Source organism: Ostrinia nubilalis, chromosome 29 (genome assembly GCF_963855985.1).
Source record: "Ostrinia nubilalis chromosome 29, ilOstNubi1.1, whole genome shotgun sequence".
Taxonomy (NCBI): domain Eukaryota; kingdom Metazoa; phylum Arthropoda; class Insecta; order Lepidoptera; family Crambidae; genus Ostrinia; species Ostrinia nubilalis.
The window spans coordinates 1,147,741-1,169,780 of record NC_087116.1 but is presented as its reverse complement, the minus strand read 5'-3'; the positions used below and the strand labels follow the sequence as shown (position 1 = coordinate 1,169,780).

Here is a 22,040-nt window from a genome sequence, read left to right as displayed (position 1 = left end):
TTCCCTGTATTATGTTAGGGGTATTTTCTCGAAATGTAAGTAGGTGTAATAAACACGAAAATTTTTCTTTTTCATAAAAAATATTTAAAGAATTTTTGATAAAAATTAACCTTTTTCTAGTTATTATTAATTTGGTCGTACCTTGCTCGGACGTTCAGGTTTCATACTTTTTTATACGTCCACATGTTATGTATTTACCTATTGTATACCTGCATTACCTAACTACAATGAATAAAACAATAAAATATTTGTATAGCCTGACCAGGAACATAAAAACCCTGGCATAGAGGCGCTTCAATTGCATTTGATAGTGCAACACTGAGTACAGTCGTACATGTGTTAAATTAATAGGCTAAATTTATGTATCAGGATTCAGGATTACGGGCTAATTTGATATTTTCATAAATTAACGAAAAATATTATTAAAGGTAACCTGGTTTAAATAAATTAAATGAAACCATCAATCGAGCTAGTAGGATTTATTTTATTATTCATCAATAATCAAATTCAGAACATGAATATTCAACTGCAATGTCTGCTCATGAACGCTTCAAACTCGGTACTTCTTTCCCAATTCCATAAAATTCAAAACTTAGAAAGTGACAAAAAACTTTAAAATAGGTAGTTGAAACAGACTACAGCTAATTTTCATAGTGGACTGTACTATACGATAAACATGTCAGTCAATTTGACAACCTTTGTCGGAAACATTATTCAATGAAAATATTGTCCGAACCCTTAGTATTTCTCTTCGACAAATACATTAACACATCGTGAACCACTTTTCTTTCACGACTATAAAAATATTTTAGCAATTTAATTCACAAAATCAATTGCACACATTTAAAATAAAGTTTGTTTACACTTTGACAACAATAGACTGACATGCAAGGTGACATGTCAATGAAGTTTTCAGTTACTGTTGCCATTAAAAGAAATTAGTACCATTAGTTTTCCGCAACATGGCGAGGGTTTTTATGTTCCTGGTCAGGCTATAACTAGAGTCCATTGAGGTTCTATACTATTATTTACTATATTATATTTTGATACTACATACTGATGTATTTTTACGTAGTAGCCTGATTTAATGTGATAAATTGTGATACTATTGTTAATTTTAAGATTGAAATCATTTCATTTCAAAAAACAATATCATGTAATCGTTTTCTACGATGAAATAAATGTGTGAATTAAACATTGTTTTCATTTAAGTTATTACATTATTACATACCTCCTGACGCAGATTTTTGCATATCCAGTAGAACAAATAGAAAGAAAAATGCATTAGTCTTCCAGTTTCATCGTTATATACCATGACCATAACACGAAATAGTATCAGTAATAAATAGGTAAATAACTTTATAGCAACTTAATGAAGTTCAGAGCCCCGATTACGGTAACTTTTAACGTTTCCAATCCAGACGCGCTTCTGAGCCCCGATTACGGTAACTTTTAACGTCTACAATCCAGACACGCTTCTCGATTCTGCGATACGATTGGTCGTTCAACAGCGTACGTCAGCTGTTTTGACCAATCGTATCGCAGAATCGATGAAGCGTGTCTGGATTGTAGACGTTAAAAGTTACCGTAATCGGGGCTCTGATTCTGCGATACGATTGCTCAAAACAGCTGACGTACGCTGTTGAACGACCAATCGTATTGCAGAATCGAGAAGCGTGTCTGGATTGGAGACGTTAAAAATTACCGTAATCGGGGCTCAGATTCACTTTTTCAGTTTACAAGAATAAAAAAACACTTTTAAAAATAACGTTATTGGTTATGCCATCAACATCGTTATTAAATAACGGTAACGTTATTAGAGGTAGAAAATTTATCTCATAAGCTGGTATCATTTTTTATGACAGCTGAACAAAATTTAAAATTTCCGGCCGTTGTTCTTCAAAAAAAGTTCCAAGTTCATTGATTGATCACGTTTTCGATATTTTCTTTTCGTTGAAATTTTGTGATATTTGTTTATTGTAATTGTTTTAATAATGTCGGAGAGTAAAACCCACGCTTCTCGCCTTTCGTCGTACAAGAATGCTGGTCAAGGCACAAATGTGAGTATTTTTCTTTGTCCCTTCACGAGGTGTCGTTCGAAATTCAAAATGTAAATATTAATTTTTGATTGCTAGTCATGTGAAGTTAAATTTAACAAAAACAAATGAACTCCCCTGGTTAAAATGCATTCAAGATGATTTACTAAAAAAATATCGAATTGTAGATGGTAAAATAAAAGTTTCAATGAGCTAGCTGATACTTTTTTCTTGCTTTGCTACCATTATCTATTTAAAATTGAACTAAAATCTCAAACAGATAGTCCTAAAGGCTAAGGAAAAATAAATGATATTTTTGATTTAATTTTAAATAGTGTGCTACCCTCTGTAACTTAAATTGGTAAGATCTTGAAATGAATATAAATATTTTATTACCTTATTAGGCTTAGGTTCGATTACTAACTTTGGCCGTACCATCTTTAAATTAAATTCAAAGAAAATCCTTTGTATGAGGCAAAAGATGGATTAACATTTTATTGTATGTACACCATGTACCAAAAGAGACTGCACAATCTCTGACCCTTATCGTTTTAAAGCCATCTTTTCCAGACATTTGTTACAAAATTCCTTGGAAGAAATCACCACTTTGTCAATTTGTGTCATATTTATACTACTGGGCGTTACATACTAGTGGCCTTCCGCGACTGGACCCCGTTTTCCCCCTTAGGGGATGAATTTTGCAAAATCCCATCTTAGTGAGCGCCTACGTTCTAAAATGAACCCCCATGCAAAATTTGAGTTTCCTAGCACTTGTAGTGTCTGAGATTTCGTGATGAGTGAGTCAGTCAATCTTTCGGCTGAAACGAACGAACGAGTCAGTCAACCAGTGACCTTTAGCTTTTTTATCATGGATTTTGTCATAAAAAGACAATGCCGGAAATTGGCGTCTTTTTTTTTTCGCGCGGCCATCGACCAAACTTTGTTTTTTGATTACAAAATAGTGTAATAAACCAAACTTACTATGGCATGTATACCTCTAAACTCAGTCTGAACTGAGTTACGAGCATTAGAAGTTTGACCATTTGAAGTATACCCGCTTTTAGACTTAATAAAGTGTTTGCCACTTTTATGGGACAAGGTATCCATTTTTATAACAAAGTCCCTGATAAATATAAAGAGCTACCGTATAATAAATTTAAAGGTATAGTTAAAGATCACATGCTTAAAAAAGCCTATTATACAACTCGAGATTTTCTTAATGATAAGTCATCCTGGGAGTAGGATTATGGTCCTCTCATGCTCGCACTAAAAAGAATTAAAATGAAAAGTAATATTGTATAAACTAATAATAATTTCTCAAATGTAATCGTGTCATGCTTCTCAATCTAGACTGTTACTTAGCTTTATTATTAGTTTTTTTTTAAAGAGATAACTTGGCATTGTCATTCTCACTAAAATGTCTCTGGGGTGGTGGCGTAGTGAGGCGGGTCGTTACATTCCCTCTAATATGGTCGAGTGAAGCGATGGCTGGTTCACTCGTCATGTCTGTGAACAGGCGCTGCTTTCGGGGACTGGTCAATCCAAGTTATTCAAATTTATGTATGCGAGTCATTTCTACTAGTACCTTAATATGTAAGTCTAGATATTAGCACGTCACTACCTTGTTTAATATACCACGCAATCTTGTATACCTACCCATTCTTATGAAACACCATACAAGAATGCATGGTAAATTCAGTGAACTGCTCCTGAATCGAATGTACCTACTACTACTATTTCTATTTATTTATATTAACCGGCAGACAGTGGTGACTGAGTTTGTTGCGGCGCTTCTTCTCAGCACTTGCCAAATGTTGGTCTCGAAGCGCTGGTAGGGTAAAAAGATTATGAGACATGTAGAGGCTCCTTAAGAGCATATTTTATGACGATTTGTAAGAACTATTTATTAGTCTAAACAAATAAAGAAATTTTGACTTTGACTTTGACTTTGATGATTTTCATACTAGATTTTCTTTTTGCGCGCAGTTTTGTAAGAAATTGCAACAAAATAGTGAGATTGTATGTGTAAACAAACAATATCATCCATTAAAGGCTCCAGACATCAATATGGAGCAGAATCAGCGCAATAAAAAAATAGCGCAATATTTTGTTGCAATTTCTTACAAAACTTGCGCACAAAAAGCAAATGTAGTATGAAAATCATCAAACTTCTAATGCTCGTAACTCAGTTCAGACTGAGTTTAGAGGTAGGTATACATGCCATAGTAAGTTTGGTTTATTACACTATTTTGTAATCAAAAAACAAAGTTTGGTCGATGGCCGCGCGAAAAAAAAAAGACGCCACTTTCCATACAAAATCTGGCATTGCCATTTGTCCTCCATCAGGACCTCCGTCGCAAGCGAGCCGAGCTCAGCGTGGCTCTCCGCAAGCAGGCTCGCGATGAGCAACTCCTCAAGCGACGGGCCATGTCTCCGGAGGCCGGGGAAGAGGTCCAGCCGGAGGAGAAGGTGATGACGCCCGCTGAAATCGTTAAAGGTAAATATTTTGTTGTATGAAAATTTTCGGGCTGGAAGACGTAGCGTGGGCAGGCCTCCTACTTGGTGGACCGACGATCTGGTAAAGGTCGCGGGAAGAGCCTGGATGCGGGCAGCGCAGGACCGTTGGGGGAAAACCTTGGGGGAGGCCTATGTCCAGCAGTGGACGTCATTTGGCTGAACCGAACGACCGAATGAAAATTTTATAAATATTAATAATATTAATTTTGAGGTAGGACTAGGCCTGGTGGAACTAAGGCAGAACGGAGAAATATGAAAAGCCAATCAGACAAATAGAAAATATTTGACACAAAAAATAATAGACAATAAAAATTATTTCAGCCATAGGACGTCCACTGCTGAATATAGGCCTCCCCCAATGATTTCCATGTTGACCGGTTGGTCGCGGCCTGTGTCCAGCGCCTTCCTGCTACCTTGTGGGTGGACGTCTCACGCTGCGTTTTCGCGGCCTCCACTCCAGAACCTTGCTGCCCCATCGGCCGTCAGTTCTGCGTACTTCAGCTTGCTAATCCATCGGGCTATGTCGCGACTTTAGTTTGTTTACGGATTTCCTAATTTCTGATTCGATCTTGTAAACTTGTAAAAAACACCTAATATAGCTCTTTCCATAGCACGCTGGCTGTACTACCCGCTCGCTTTAAGTTTGCCGCTGGCGATATGACGTTACTCGAAGGGAAGCGTGTGTAACTATAACAAACTATATTTAAAATAATTTTTATTTATTAATATTGATAAAAAATGTGCATTTGCGTATAATAAGACACATAATTGCGGTTGGGGGAGGGGATGCGCATTCCACGGACCTTCAAACTTAGCGCAAACGGGTTGTAGGTACCTACTTATTATTGAGTACTTCTCTTGTTAATCAAAGTTCTATTTATCTACAGGGCTCCACTCCCAAGACCTGTCTATCAAGACGGTAGCCGCCCGCGCCGCTCGCCGAATGCTGTCCAGGGAACAGAATCCGCCGATTTCCATCATGGTAGAAGCTGGTGTACTCAAACCACTGGTGGATGCTTTGGACCGCGATGACTGGTAAGCCTATATTCTTTTCCCATAAGGTCGTAGCACACTTTTGTATATTTTTAAAGACTGTAAACCATTGAAAAGGAGGCTGACAATAGTGACTGAGTTTCTTGCGCTGCTTCTTCTCAGCACTGGCCCATTTATTGCCCCGAAGCAGTGGTAGGGTTAATATTGGGACGTGTAAAAGTCCTTTTTAAAAGCCTATTTGCCAAAAATAAATGAGTTTTTTACACTTATTAACCTGGAAACGTAGTATCGCCATTCGCCGTGAGGCGAGGCGTTTACGTTACGGTGCAGATAAGTGTGCGTTGCAGTACGGAGTTTCATACAAAGAATACTGACCGCCTCGACTTGATTTGAGACAATACATGACATGATTGACATTTGTCCTATGATTTGGTTTGACACAATGACGTCATAATATGACCTATGACACATATGCATGACGTAAAACATAAACACACCACGTTTAATCCTTAACCCCCTTACTAATAAAACTTACACGTTCGTTGAACAGTGTTTTAAAGTGACGTTTAGTATGGAAATGTCATTTTAAAACAGTGTTCAACAACAGTGTAACTTTTTATTAGTAAGGGGGTTAATATCTCCGATGTATCAAGAAGTATTATATTGTTCCAGTGCGGACCTTCAGTTTGAAGCAGCTTGGGCCATCACCAATATTGCGTCTGGAACGCACGAACACACTTTGGCTGTTATAGATGTAAGTACAGCTTAATTTAGTCTGTGAAAGTCACTGTTTACTCGGTCATTGAGGTTTTTAACTTTCGAAATTGTATCTCAAATTTTTTTACTTACAGTTTCGTCAGTGAGCCTCAGTTCCTACTACCCTTTCAAATTAATTATTCGCGATAGAACGATACCTCATGACCGGGAATGGGTAACTGAAATTGTGGCCCACTACACAATAGAATTCTTGAAACAATATTCATACACACATTAGGTAGTTTTGTGCATCATCAACATGTTAAGAAGTTGCAGGACAATATCAAAATAAGTAGGTTGCATTGTTCCAACAGGTGCTAAGCAATTATTTTGATGTCGTCAGTGAAATTCGAAAAGTGCGCAAGTAAAAAATGTGAATTTTACATGAGATTGGTCAGAAAAAACGCGCGTTTTTTTTTTAACTTTCTTCATACAATGGCATCAAAATGTTAAAAACCGTAAAAAAGTGACTTACGCACTGTTAGAATTTCAATGACGATATGCTCGTACGCAAGGGGCATTGTCAAGGGCTGTGGCCTAATTCACGTAATGACACCGTCAAAATATCGTTGACGTTTAGAAGTCGTTCTTTTGAAAAACAGTTCTAAATTCGTATTCATAAGGGTCATTTCGATAGAAATATTACTCAATAGGATCGCAACTCGGCGATTTGTTGTCGTTGAAGTTTTGTTACGTGAATAAGGCTACTGGTCTTCCACGGACGGACACCCTAATAAAAGCAAAAATAACCTTGTTGACAGGCCGGCGCGATCCCCAAACTGGTAAATCTACTATCCCTCGGCGGCGTCGTCGGCGAGCAAAGCGCGTGGGCGCTCGGCAACATCGCAGGCGACGGCGCCGGGCCGCGGGACCGCGTGTTGGAATGCGGAGCCCTGGCGAGCCTGCTGCCGCTGCTCTCGCCGAGCGCCGCGCCCGCCCAGATACGGACCGCCGTGTGGACCTTTAGCAACCTCTGCAGGTGAGAGAGGTCACTAGCGGGTCGAGTCAAGTCACTGGGAGGCGAGGAGAGTCACTAGGAGGCGAGGGGAGTCACTAGGAGGCAAGGCGAGTCACTAGGAGGCAAGGCGAGTCACTAGGAGGCAAGGCGAGTCACTAGGAGGCAAGGCGAGTCACTAGGAGGCAAGGCGAGTCACTAGGAGGCAAGGCGAGTCACTAGGAGTTCAGGTGAGTCATTAGCGGGATGAGTCAATCCACTAGGAAGAGAGGCTAGTCACTAGGAGGCAATGCGAGTCACTAGGAGGCGAGTCACCAGCAGCGTATGCGCTCGGCAACATCGCAGATCCGGACCGCTGTGTGGACCTTCAGCAACCTCTGCAGGTGAGAGAGGAGACACTATAGGGAAGTCACTATAGGCGAGACACTATAGGGGAGTCACTACAAGCTCGTCACTAGCTCGTGGCGTCACCAGCAGCGTATTCGCCCAGATTCGGACCGCTGTGTGGACCTTTAGCAACCTTTGCAGGTGAGAGAGGTCACTAGGAGGCGAGGCGGGTCACTAGGAGGCGAGGAGAGTCACTAACGGGGTGAGGAGAGTCACTACGAGGCGAGGAGAGTCACTAGGAGGTGAGGCGGGTCACTAACGGGGTGAGGAGAGTCACTAGGAGGTGAGGCGAGTTACCAGGAGGTGAGGCTCGTCACTAGGAGGCGAGTTCTAGAGGCGAGTCACTAGCTTGTGGCGTCACCAGCAGCGTATGCGCTCGGCAACATCGCAGATTCGGACCGCTGTGTGGACCTTTAGCAACCTCTGCAGGTGAGACGAGAGGCGCTAGACAAGAGGCACTATAGGGGAGTCACTACAGGCGAGGCACTACAGGCGAGGCACTAGCTCGTGGCGTCACCAGCAGCGTATGCGTCCAGATCGGGACCGCTGTGTGGACCTTTAGCAACCTCTGCAGGTGAGACAGGTCTCTAGGAGGCGAGTCAAGTCACTGGGAGGCGAGTCACTAGGAGGCGAGTTCCAGAGGCGAGTCACTAGAGTCACTAAGAGGCGAGGCGAGTCACTATGGAGGAGTCACTAGAGAGTCAAGTCAATAAGAGGTTCGTGTCACTAGGAGGTGAGGCTAGTCACTAGGAGGCGAAGTGAGTCACTAGCGGGGCTAATCAAGTCACTAGGGGGTGAGGCTAGTCACTAGGAGGCGAGGCCAGTCACTAACGGGGTGAGTCATGTCACTAGGAGGCGAGGCCAGTCACTAACGGGGTGAGTCATGTCACTAGGGGGTGAGACTAGTCACTAGGAGGCGAGTCACCAGCAGCGTATGCGCTCGGAAAGGTCGCGGGCGATGGCGCCGGGCCGCGCGACCGCGTGCTTGAGTGCGGAGCCCTGGCGAGCCTGCTGCCGCTGCTCTCGCCGAGCGCCGCGCCTGCCCAGATCCGGACCGCCGTGTGGACCTTTAGCAACCTCTGCAGGTGAGACAGGTCACTAGGAGGCGAGTTCTAGAAGCGAGACACTATAGGGGAGTCACTAGAGGCTCGTCACTAGCTCGTGGCGTCACCAGCAGCGTATGCGCCCAGATCCGGACCGCTGTGTGGATCTTTAGCAACCTCTGCAGGTGAGAGAGGTCTCTAGGAGGTGAGGCGGGTCGCTAGGAGGCGAGAAGGGTCACTAAGAGGCAAGGCGAGTCACTATAGAGGAGTCACTAGAGTCGCTAGGGGCGAAGCACTATAGGGGGGTCACTACAGGCACTGCGCCGCGCCTGCCCAGATTCGGACCGCTGTGTGGACCTTTAGCAACCTCTGCAGGTGAGAGAGGTCACTAGGAGGCGAGGCACTATAGGGGAGACACTACAGGGGAGGCACTATAGGGGAGTCACTGCAGGCAAGACACTAGCTTGTGGCGTCACCAGCAACGTATGCGCTCGGAAACATCACAGATTCGGACCGCTGTGTGGACCTTCAGCAACCTCTGCAGGTGAGACAGGTCACTAGGAGGCGAGACACTGTATGGGAGTCACTACAGGCAAGACACTAGCTTGTGGCGTCACCAGCAACGTATGCGCTCGGAAACATCACAGATTCGGACCGCCGTGTGGACCTTTAGCAACCTCTGCAGGTGAGACAGGTCTCTAGGAGGCGAGGAGAGTCACTATAGAGGAGTCACTAGAGGTACTAGGGAGTCAAGTCACTAAGAGGTTCGTCACTAGCGGGACGAGTCAATCCACTAGGAGGCGAGGCTAGTCACGAGGAGGCGAGTCACCAGCAGCGTATGCGCTCGGCAACATCGCAGATTCGGACCGCTGTGTGGACCTTTAGCAACCTCTGCAGGTGAGACGAGAGGCGCTAGACAAGAGGCACTATAGGGGAGTCACTACAGGCGAGGCACTATAGGGGAGTCACTGCAGGCGAGGCACTATAGGGGAGTCACTACAGGCGATACTGTAAGGGAGTCACTACAGGCGAGGCACTATAGGGGAGTCACTGCAGGCGAGGCACTATAGGGGAGTCACTACAGGCGAGGCACTATAGGGGAGTCACTGCAGGCGAGGCACTATAGGGGAGTCACTACAGGCGATACTGTAAGGGAGTCACTACAGGCGAGGCACTATAGGGGAGTCACTGCAGGCGAGGCACTATAGGGGAGTCACTACAGGCGAGGCACTATAGGGGAGTCACTACAGGCGAGGCACTATAGGGGAGTCACTGCAGGCGAGGCACTATAGGGGAGTCACTACAGGCGAGGCACTATAGGGGAGTCACTGCAGGCGAGGCACTATAGGGGAGTCACTGCAGGCGAGGCACTATAGGGGAGTCACTGCAGGCGAGGCACTATAGGGAAGTCACTACAGGCGAGGCACTATCGGGGAGTCACTACAGGCGAGGCACTATAGGGGAGTCACTACAGGCGAGGCACTATAGGGGAGTCACTGCAGGCGAGGCACTATAGGGGAGTCACTACAGGCGAGACACTATAGGGGAGTCACTACAGGCGAGACACTATAGGGGAGTCACTGCAGGCGAGGCACTATAGGGGAGTCACTGCAGGCGAGGCACTATAGGGGAGTCACTACAGGCGAGGCACTATAGGGGAGTCACTACAGGTGAGACACTATAGGGGAGTCACTGCAGGTGAGGCACTATATGGGAGTCACTACAGGCTCGTCATTAGCTCGTGGCATCACCAGCAGCGTATGCGTCCAGATCCGGACCGCTGTGTGGACCTTTAGCAACCTCTGCAGGTGAGAGAGGTCACTAGGGGGCGAGGTAGGTCACTAGGGGGCGAGGTAGGTCACTAGGGGGCGAGGTAGGTCACTAGGGGGCGAGGTAGGTCACTAGGGGGCGAGGTAGGTCACTAGGGGGCCAGGGGGGTCACTGGGAGGCGAGGGGAGTCATTAGCGGGCGAGTCTAGTCACTAGGAGGTGAGACGAGTCACTAGGGGGTGAGGTTAGTCACTAGGTGGCGGGGTGAGTCACTAGCGGGGCGAGTCGAAGTCACTGGGCGCCGTGGCGAGTCAAGTCACTGGGCTCGTGGCAAGTCCAGTCACTGGGCCCGTGGCGAGTCAAGTCACTGGGCCCGTGGCGAGTCAAGTCACTGGGCCCGTGGCGAGTCAAGTCACTGGGCCCGTGGCGAGTCAAGTCACTCAGCCCGTGGCGAGTCAAGTGCAAGTCACTGGACTCGTGGCGAGTCAAGTCACTGGGCACTGTAGTAAGTCAAGTCACTGGGCATCGTAGCGAGTTAAGTCACTACGTAACCTAGCGAGTCAAGTTTTAGTAGTCAAGTATATTATTTATCTTTATTAAAGAAACGTAGGTACAGCTATATTTTAATACATGTAGCTTAAACCTAAATTACAGTAGAACGCCGATTATCCGAATGCTGATTAACCGAATTGGTCCTAAGCGTAGTATAAAAAATCAAAACAGTCATTTTTGTTTTGATTTGTTGTAACAAATTTAACTCGCTGAATTCCAGATATATTTCAACCGTAGAACTGTAAACACAGTTTATTCTATGTGTGAAAGTTCGTTTTTAACACGCTTTTCTTTATTACCAGTCTATGTCCGATTATCCGAATTTTCGATTATCCGAATCGACCCCGGTCCCAATTTATTCGGATAATCGGCGTTCTACTGTAATTAAACATTGACCTCTAAAGTTTTAGTTGTTTTGTGCCAAGATTTAAAGATAATATTTTGTTGCAGAAACAAAAACCCAATGGTGAAGTTCGATTTGGTGGCGCCGGCACTGCCGTACATATCAGAGTTATTGGAGATTTCCGATCAGGACGTGTTGGGTGAGATAATTTTCTTTATTTCATTGTGTATAAGAAAAGGGAGAAAACTACTTGAATGGGCTGGAAGACGTAGTGTGGGCAGGACTCCTACTAGGTGGACTGACGACTGGTGAAGGTCGCGGGAAGTACCTGGATGCGGGTAGCGCACGATCGGTCGTTGTGGAAATACTTTGGGGGAGGCCTTTGTCCAGCAGTGGACGTCATTTGGATCTCATTGTGTGCACAAGCACGCATTGTCACATAAGCAAAATTTATGTAACACACAGACCCTGTTCTGCCGGCCGTGCTCATTTTCTACTTCAGTAGTAATCTACTATATAAAAATAAGTCGGGTTTTCCTTCCTGACGCTATAACTCCAGAACGCACGAACCGATTTCCACGGTTTTGCATTCGTTGGAAAGGCCGAGACTCCGTGACGTTTATAGCAAAGAAAATTCAGGAAAATTTAACAAACGAAATTCCACGCGGCGATGCCGCGGGCGGAAAGCTAGTTTAATATGAAAGTCTATACTTGAACGACTTGACGTTCATACTAAGATGAGCATGCTCAAGCCAAAAATCTGTTTCTCTTTCCTGTCCTGTAGCCTTATTCACGTAACAAAACTTCAACGACAACAAATCGCTGAATGCGATCCTATCGAGTAATCGTTCTATTGAAAATGACCCTTATGAAAACGGATTTAGAACTGTTTTTTAATAACGTCAGCGAGATCTTGACTGAAGTTGACTGTCAAAATACGTGAATTAGGCCATTTATTTTGTAATTTTTGATATTGATTGTCTACAACGAGAACTGTAAAGTATTTTTGTAATCAACCAATCATGTTTCGTCACAGCGGACGCTTGCTGGGCGCTCTCCTACCTAACCGACGGTCCCAACGAGCGCATAGAAGCAGTGCAAGCCACACCTTCGCTTCTGCACCGCCTGATCTCATTGCTACAACACGCGAGCCCGGCCGTCCGCACGCCGGCCCTGAGAGCCGCGGGGAACATGCTCACTGGCTCCGACCGACAGGTGAACTTAGTTTTTATTTTATTTATTTATTTAGAGACTGATTCTTTCACGCAGGGAAACTCCGAGCATGGCCCGCTCCATCGCCCTTTGGGTGACCTGAAGAAAAGAAGAGCCTGGATGCGGGCAGCGCAGGACCGTGCATTGTGGAAAACCTTGGAGGAGGCCTTTGTCCAGCAGTGGACGTCATTTGGCTGAAACGAGCGGACGAACGATTTAGAGACACTATAGGGGAGTCACTATAGGCGAGACACTAGGCGAGTCACTACAGGCGAGACACTATAGGGGAGTCACTAGCGGAGCGGCCGTCAGGACACCGGCCCTCAGAGCCGCGGGGAACATGCTCACTGGCTCCGACCGACAGGTGAATGGAACAGTATTATAGTCTAGCGGGGCGAGTCACTTGCGGTTGCTAAAGCCCGGTCTGTGAGCACGTAGAATTTTGTCCAATGAACCCAAGCTATCCACTGCTGTCGCGACTGTGCGACGGGCGCCCGCAGTGAGTGTGCGAGCGCGACAGCAACATAATTACGCGCGAGCGATAAGGATGGATAGCTTGGGGTCATTGGTCAAAATTACCAGGTCAAAGGACCAGACTATAGTAGAGTCACTAGGACTACTAGGAGGCGAGGCGAGTCACTAACGGGGAAATTCAAGTCACTGGGAGGCGAAGTGAGTCACTAGCGGGGCGAGTCAAGTCACTGGAAGGCGAGGCGAGTCACTAGCGGGGCGAGTCAAGTCACTGGAAGGCGAGGCGAGTCACTAGCGGGGCGAGTCAAGTCACTGGGAGGCAAGGTGAGTCACCAAAGGGGTGAGTCAAGTCACTAGAAGACGATGCTAATTAGGTACTTTCGGGGCGAGTCAAGTCACTAGGTGGCGGGGCGAGTCAAGTCACTAGGAGACGAGGCGAGTCATTAGCGGGGTGAGTCAAGTCACTAGGAGGCGAGGCGAGTCACTAATGGGACGAGGCGAGTCACTAACAGGGTGAGTCAAGTCACTGGGAGGCGAGGCGAGTCACTAACGGGATGAGGCGAGTCACTAACAGGGTGAGTCAAGTCATTGGGAGGCGAGGCGAGTCACTAACGGGACGAGTCAAGTCACTAGGAGGCGAGGCGAGTCACTAACGGGGCGAGTCAAGTCACTAGAAGCATAGTAACCAGCGGGGCGAGTCAAGTAATTAAGAGACGACGCTAATCAGTTTCGGGGCGAGTCAAATCACTAGGTGTCGGGTCGAGACTAGTGGGATGAGTCACTGGGGTCACTAATGGGGCGAGTCACTGGGGTCACTAGTGGGGCCGAGCCATTTGGGTCAATAGCGGGGCGAGTCACTGGGGTCATTAGTACAATGTCAAGTCCTTCCCCGACGGCCCCAACGAGCGCATAGAAGCAGTGCAAGCCACACCTTCGCTTCTGCACCGCCTGACCTCGCTTCTTCAACACGCGAGCCCGGCCGTCCGCACGCCGGCCCTCAGAGCCGCGGGGAACATGCTCACTGGCTCCGACCGACAGGTGAATTTAGTTTTTATTTTATTTATTTATTTAGAGACACTATAGGGGAGTCACTACAGGCGAGACAGGGTGGAGCGAGTCACTGGGGCGAGTCGCTAGCGGGGCGAGTCAAGTCACTGGGGCGAGTCACTAGCATGGCGAAGCGGGGCGAGTCGCTGGTTGGACGAGTCGCCGGTGGGGCGAGTCACTGGAGTCGCTAGCGGGAAGAAAGCAAGACGAAGGCGGGGCGAGTCACTAGCGAGGCAAGTCGCCGGCGGGGCGAGGCGGGGCGAGTCACTAGCGAGGCAAGTCGCCGGCGGGGTGAGGCGGGGCGAGTCACTAGCGAGGCAAGTCGCCGGCGGGGTGAGGCGGGGCGAGTCACTAGCGAGGCAAGTCGCCGGCGGGGTGAGGCGGGGCGAGTCACTAGCGAGGCAAGTCGCCGGCGGGGTGAGGCGGGGCGAGTCACTAGCGAGGCAAGTCGCCGGCGGGGTGAGGCGGGGCGAGTCACTAGCGAGGCAAGTCGCCGGCGGGGTGAGGCGGGGCGAGTCACTAGCGAGGCAAGTCGCCGGCGGGGTGAGGCGGGGCGAGTCACTAGCGAGGCAAGTCGCCGGCGGGGTGAGGCGGGGCGAGTCACTAGCGAGGCAAGTCGCCGGCGGGGTGAGGCGGGGCGAGTCACTAGCGAGGCAAGTCGCCGGCGGGGTGAGGCGGGGCGAGTCACTAGCGAGGCAAGTCGCCGGCGGGGTGAGGCGGGGCGAGTCACTAGCGAGGCAAGTCGCCGGCGGGGTGAGGCGGGGCGAGTCACTAGCGAGGCAAGTCGCCGGCGGGGTGAGGCGGGGCGAGTCACTAGCGAGGCAAGTCGCCGGCGGGGTGAGGCGGGGCGAGTCACTAGCGAGGCAAGTCGCCGGCGGGGTGAGGCGGGGCGAGTCACTAGCGAGGCAAGTCGCCGGCGGGGTGAGGCGGGGCGAGTCACTAGCGAGGCAAGTCGCCGGCGGGGTGAGGCGGGGCGAGTCACTAGCGAGGCAAGTCGCCGGCGGGGTGAGGCGGGGCGAGTCACTAGCGAGGCAAGTCGCCGGCGGGGTGAGGCGGGGCGAGTCACTAGCGAGGCAAGTCGCCGGCGGGGTGAGGCGGGGCGAGTCACTAGCGAGGCACTTTCGGTGCGAGTCACTGGCGGGGCGAGTTACTAATATTTATTCCTAACTGTATTTACAAAAACCCTTTTGTATTTTTTCGTGTCGTTTTTGTCTATTTATGAGTATTTTAATAAATATTACTGTAGTCTTGTCAGAGTTTCGCTCAGTGTAACCTTCTTCCACCAGACGGACCGCTGCCTCGACGCGGGCTGTTTGGACCACATCCTGACTCTACTCCGCTGCGGGAAACCCTCGCTCATGAAGGAGGCAGCCTGGGCCGCTTCCAACATCCTGGCTGGTGAGATACACTTCATGATCATCGTCATATCAACCATAGGACGTCCACTGCTGAATATAGGTCTCCCCCAATCATTTCCACAATTTTCATATAGGGCTAAATGTGCGCTGGAGACATTTAGAGTAGGCGCACACCGTTGATTTTTCGTCGGCCGATAGTTTAGTCGGGCAGTTGATCAGTATGGGCATGTATGGGAGTGCGCACACTACGCCGATTCGATTTGGCCGATTCTTCATACAAATTAAAATCGGGCACAACTATCGGCCAACTAAAAATCGGTGGTCTGCGCCTAGTCTTAGTGCGAGTTTATATCAAACGTTGTCACTAGCGAGCGCGCTAAATAAATGTATTAAAAGTTTCCGCTAGGGGCGCTGTACAATCCGTCATACATTAATGTCACTTTTTTACGCAGTCACTAGTGAAAAAGTTTGATGTAATTGTAAACTCACACTAAGCCCGTTTCGCCGTGTGTCGCATATACTTCTATGTGTGTGTAATTGCGCCGCTAGATACAACTTTTAGCAATGTTTCTAGAGTTTTAAAAACTATGGAGTAATGGAATAGTAAAACTTGAGGCCTTTGAGTTATTAATGAATTATGGAAGTAAATATATTAAAATCGGATTGTGTCTAAATGTTCAAAAATCCATTTATAGTTACATTTAAGACAGAATTCTGATAAGTATAGCTTTGCTCAACTTTTATTTTCTACGTAACTACATCGCTCAGTGAAGCAGCAAGTTGAGTATGCCGATCGAAAGGATGTTTTGTCTATGGCGAAGTTACATTTCTAAATTCCCATAAGTCCAGTAGTTAATTACACAATTTTTTTCAGGCACAAGTGAACAGATTCAGCGAGCGATCGACAAAGGGATCATACCACGACTTCTGCATGTATTGGCTTCCGAAGATATCAAGTAAGAACCCTATCATATAATCTAAGCTTAGTACCACAACATATTAATTATAATATACTAAAGCCTGGTCCGGGAGCACGTAGAATTTTGTCCAATGACCCCAAGCTACCCATCCTTATCGCTCGCGCGTAATTATATTGCTGTCGCGACTGTGCGACGCGCGCCCGCAGTGAGTGTGCGAGCGCGACAGCAACATAATTACGCGCGAGCAATAAAGATGGGTAGCTTGGGGTCATTGGACAAAATTCTACGTGTTCACGGACCGGGCTTTACAAGAAGTAGGTGTCTACAAGAAGTATTTTTTCTTCTTTCTATAGCGCTCCTGAATCCCTTGTGGATTAAACTCGCGTATTTTGTTTTCGATGACAGGTCTGGTTGTAGTAAAGTCCGGTCGCCGAGCAGATATAATTTCGTACAATGACCCCACTTTAGTAAGATGATATTTACACGTTTAGATGATATTGCAGCAAGAATGTGTATTCTGCTGTGCACCTCGGTGCTCCCCGCTGAAAACCTTACCTGTAATAAGGCTACAGGCTAGTTTGCAAATAAAAATGAATAGTATGTGCTGTCGAATGTGCCTAAAACGTTAAACCCTGAATAAAGCTGTCCTATTCTAATTCCAGGTGCCAGAAAGAGGCAGCATGGGCCATAACCAACCTCTGCCTTGGCGGTAGTGCAGGGCAACTGGACGCGTTACTATCGGCCGGTGTTTTGGAGCCCTACTGCGCGCTTCTGGCGTCGCCCGACCACCGCGCGGTGACGGTTGTGCTCGATGGACTGACGAACCTGCTGCAGGTAGGTCCTATGGTGCCTGACAGGCTTCCACCTACAATAAAATGTGCCTAACAGGCTCCCATCGATTAACAGGCAGGGTTGTGGTGCCTGAGAGGCTTCCAACAACAATAACAGGTAGCCTCGTAGTGCCTGGGACAGTAATCTGTGCCTGAAAGGATCCCACCGACAGTAAGTAATCTGTGCCTAAGAGGCTTCCCCCAGCAAACATTGGTGGACTGGACTGTCGTCTGCGGTGTTTCCGGACGGATACGACCTGCAAGCTTTCAAGAGGAGAGCGTATCTTTACCTTAAAGGCCGGCAACGCACCTGTAACGCCCCTGGGTCTGCGGGTGTCTATGGGCGACGGTAATCACTTACCATCAGGAGATCCGTCTGCTCGTTTGCCTCCTGTCACATAAAAAAAAATAACAACAATAGTCAAACTTGTGCCTGAGCTTGTGGTGCCTGAGAGGCTACCAACAAATACAGCAGGTAGCCCAGTAGTGCCAATAACAGGTAGGCTGGTGATGCCTGAGAGGCTCCCACCGACAATAAACTGTAAAAACCAAATCCGCTCCATTTTCCTGGACTAAACTGGAGACTGGAGACAATAAATGACCTGACTAGCTTTTGCCTGCGGCTTCACCCGCGTGTAATTTCGTTTGTCACAGATCGTCATAAATTATAGCCTATATGTTATTCTGGGTTATAAACAATAATACTGTGAAGTTTCAACAAAATCCGTTCAGTAGTTTTTGCGTGAAAGAGTAACAAACATCCTGACATCCAAACTTTCGCATTTATAAAATTAGTAGGATAATGATGATGATTACTAAAGCCCGGTCTGTGAGCACGTAGAATTTTGTCCAATGAACCCAAGCTACCCATCCTTATCGCTCGCGCGTAATTATATTTCTGTCGCGACTGTGCGACGGGCGCCCGCAATGAGTGTGACTATAAATAATTCTTTGTTACAGGCGGCAGTAAAGTACGGTCAAGTAGAGCCTCTGTGTTTGAAACTGGAGGAGATCGGTGCTCTGGACCAGATTGAGACCTTGCAGCAACATGAAAATGAACAGGTTAGTTGGAATCACTCTTCATCATCATTTAACCGCCTCTGTAGTCTAGTGGTTACACCACCAGCTTCAGATACAGAAGTCCCGGGTTCGATTCCCAGTGGGGGCAGATTTGTCTGTTCGGTTTGGTTGATGGTAGGGCTTGTTCTAAGTCCGCCTGCCTAGCTACCACCATCTTACCAAGTCTGTCGCCATAACAACAATGTTAACAGCATTGTTGTGTCCCGGCAGTTAGAGGTAAGATAGCCAGTTCCTCTGTGGTTGAGGATTCCGGGTGAAGCTCGCTTCCACCTTCGGCCTGATCATCACTTACCATCAGGTGAGATACAGACCAAGAGCTTCCCCGTTGGGGATAAAAAATCACAGGACGTCCACTGCTGAACATAGGCCTCCCCCAATGATTTCCATATTGACCAGTTGGTAGCGGCCTGCATCCAGCGCCTTCCTGCTACCTTTGAGTTCGTCGGTCCATCTTGTGGGTGGACGTCCTATGTTGCGCTTTCCGATACGTGGCCTCCACTCCAGAACCTTGCTGCCCTTTGGGCCTACTACAGAGTAGGTTCCATAAAATAAGTCGCTGACATAGCCCGACGGATTAGCAAGCTGAAGTGGCAATGGGCTGGGCATATAGTATGCAAAACTGACGGATGGGGTAGCTAATAAAAAAAATGTTTGGTATCACCTTTTTAGATGAAAAAGGTCCCTAATAAATGTTGATACAGGGCTCATCTTACGCCCGTATTCACAAACATTACTTTGAGGTCTCACAGTGCGCGTGGACGCACAGGGTGACACGAACCAATCACAAAGCTCTATTCAACGATTTGCTGCTTCACTTAAGCAAGCATCGTTTGTGAATACGGGCGTTAGGCACGCTCCACCACTGGATGAACTTAAACATTGTCTTCACAGGTCTACAAAAAGGTGGTGCACATTCTAGACACATACTTCGCAGAGCAAGAGGATGTCTCTGCCCAACCTGCCAAGACGGCGGACGAGTATCAGTTCGGGACTAACGAACCCAACCCTAATTTTAACTTCTAAAATAACTATAGTCTGGTCTGCGAGCACGTAGAATTTTGTCCAATGACCCCAAGCTACCCATCCTTATCGCTCGCGCGTAATTGTTGCTGTCGCGCTCGCACACTCACTGCGGGCGCCCGTCGCACAGTAGCTTGGGGTCATTGGACAAAATTCTACGTGCTCACAGACCGGGCTTTAATTAGTCCAAGTATAATAATGCTTATTGTAGTACAGTATAATAGATCGTTTCATCCATGAACACGCGCCCCACCAATATTTGGTCTCGGTCGCGCGGGGTGCGGGGAGTTTGATCCGAGCAATCCGAGCGGCATTATTGTAGTGTGCGTGTGCACTCATGGATGATTTAGCGTGTACCGATAACACTCAAACATTAGCGGAAGAATAGTGGGGCGCGTCTTCGTGGATGAAACGATCTATGTCTATTTTGTGGTACAGTACAGATGACTTGCACCAAAATAACAATTTTAACCCTGTATTATAGATTTGTAGATCAAAATCAATTGGGTTAACTCATCATTTTCTAGATTCATTTGACTGTACATACAGTATTACGAAGTTCAACTATGTATAGTGTTCAAATTCGTTCCAAAATACTGAATTCTTTGGCTCTATTCTTCTGATATTAGTAATAATGATCTAATAAGTAGTACATTTAGGTTTAGTATAATGTTTTCATAAGTGCCTTCATAGATATAATCTTTAGTTAACATTCAGGGTGAAGTATCTTTGTAATTTTTCCATATTTTGCAAAAACTGATAAATGTATTGTAACTTAACCTACAGTTAAAAGTTATCTAAAAACATTCCAAGTATTTTTAATTTAAAAACTCAGGTTAAAACAGATGAAGTATTTCTTGCTTATTATCATTTTGTAAAAAGCTGTTTTATTGAGGTACAAAAACACAAAATAACAGACTGATATGTGATAATGTTAGTATGTAAGTTTTATTTTTATATCAATTAAAGATTTTCACTTATTTTATGTTTTATTTATTTAAATTGAAGTGTCCGAAAATTAATAGTTTTTTCTGAAACTGTTGAACTTTCAAAATTCTATACAATATTGAAATTGGTAGTATCAATTTAAATCTGAATGCAGAATAGATTATTTAGAATCGTAATCTAAATTTTAGATAATTTCTGAAAATAAATCTAGCATATACAAAAAGCAATACAAAATACAACACTTTTTTCAATGTTTTATTGAATTTCAAGTAGCTCCGGTAATATTGTGAATGTAATATCAATTAATACTAATGATGGGATCAAATCAATTGCAAATAGAAATGTGTTTTACCAGAATTTATTAAAAAAAACTTATTTCTAAAGGAGTTTTGTATGCTAATCTAAATTTTAAGCCTTAGTTTGGTCCTTCAGCTTCTCCAGTTGCTGCCTGAAATGAACATAAGTATAATATTAACAATTTATATGTTACTAGCGACCGCCTGCGACTTCGTACGCGTGGATCCTAAGGGGTGGAGTTTCGTAAAATCCTTTCTTAGCGGATGCCTACGTCATAACATCTACCTACATGCCAAATTTCAGCCCGATCCGTCCAGTGGTTTGGGCTGTGCATTGATAGATCACTATGTCAGTCAGTCAGTCACCTTTGAGTTATATTTAGATTACGGACAATACTAGACAATGTCAAGAGAGATAATCTCAGACCTATGAGATTTCTTCAGTCATCTATGGTTGTTATACGTGATTTTGCAAGAACTGACCAGAACAATGCAATGCCTGTTTTCACAAACATTACTATGAGGTCTCACAGTGCGCGTGGACGCACAGGGTGACACGAACCAATCAGAGAGCTCTATTCAACGGTATGCGTTCGATTTGCTGCTTCACTTAAGCAAGCAGCGTTTGTGAATACGGGCGATACTTTGATGTGCTGTCATCTACACCTCTCAAAACCTACCAATAGCACCAAACAAAAGTTGAAACAGGAAGATTTAGTTGTCATATCGCTAGAAGCGGTCTCCTACAATACCTAGGGAGCGGACAGTAGTTTTAAAATGGCTGGATAAGGGGGGTTTTTAGGTATGATCTTGCTCACTGAAACTAACCTCAACTGTTGGTTAAAATCGTCTTGGACGATATCGTCCTCCCAATTATCTTCCCATACAGAGACATCTTCGTCATCAGCGTCTTCTGTGCCCCAGTCTGTTGAGAAAAAGGAAATTATTAGAACAAAATTGAGATGTGTCCCAGACATTCATGAAATGTGCAAATTTGCTTACTTTCTGCGGGAAATTCTTCGAATTCATCATCCTCCTCGAGCAGTCCAAGGTCTACTTTCTGTTTATCAGCCATTTCGAGATTAATTCAACGTTTAAAATTAATTTAGGTCTCAAAATCTGCTCACCGCAAAACAAAAGATGCACTGAAATTTGACAAATCACGCTACATGACGCAAGCTGTCACTGTCACAGTACTCACAGTGGCTTATTGTTTTTAAATCCTGGCTCTGTCCTTGCATTATTGAGCCAAATATCGAATATCGGTATTTGGAACGTTATTTTTAAATTATTCTGACTAAAGTTTTTGTAAATTACAAGTGAACTGATTATAGCCTGGAAATAGGTCCCAAATGCAAAGTTAAAGTCGTTTATTGCGACATCCGGTTACATTATTTTGAAGCGGTAAAACATTATTTTTAGACAGTTGGCAATGTTTGTTTTTAATCGATTACCAATAAATTCATAATTTTATGGCGATTATCTAATAATGTTTGTATCGATTTTT

The 22,040-nt window shown here is 45.9% G+C and overlaps 1 protein-coding gene across 1 annotated transcript; it reads left to right on the top strand.

Annotated features, from left to right (window-relative positions):
- Positions 1 to 1,881: 1,881 nt before the first annotated feature.
- LOC135085771 (importin subunit alpha-1-like) lies at positions 1,882 to 20,269 on the top strand. The gene is made up of 12 exons (XM_063980573.1): positions 1,882 to 2,060; positions 4,383 to 4,533; positions 5,441 to 5,588; positions 6,219 to 6,300; positions 7,064 to 7,281; positions 11,459 to 11,550; positions 12,388 to 12,566; positions 15,368 to 15,479; positions 16,314 to 16,395; positions 17,022 to 17,193; positions 18,150 to 18,251; positions 19,161 to 20,269. Exons 1-12 carry the CDS (start codon positions 1,995 to 1,997, stop codon positions 19,290 to 19,292), a joined length of 1,536 nt encoding a protein of 511 aa, XP_063836643.1. The 5' UTR covers positions 1,882 to 1,994; the 3' UTR covers positions 19,293 to 20,269.
- The last annotated feature ends 1,771 nt before the right edge of the window (positions 20,270 to 22,040 follow it).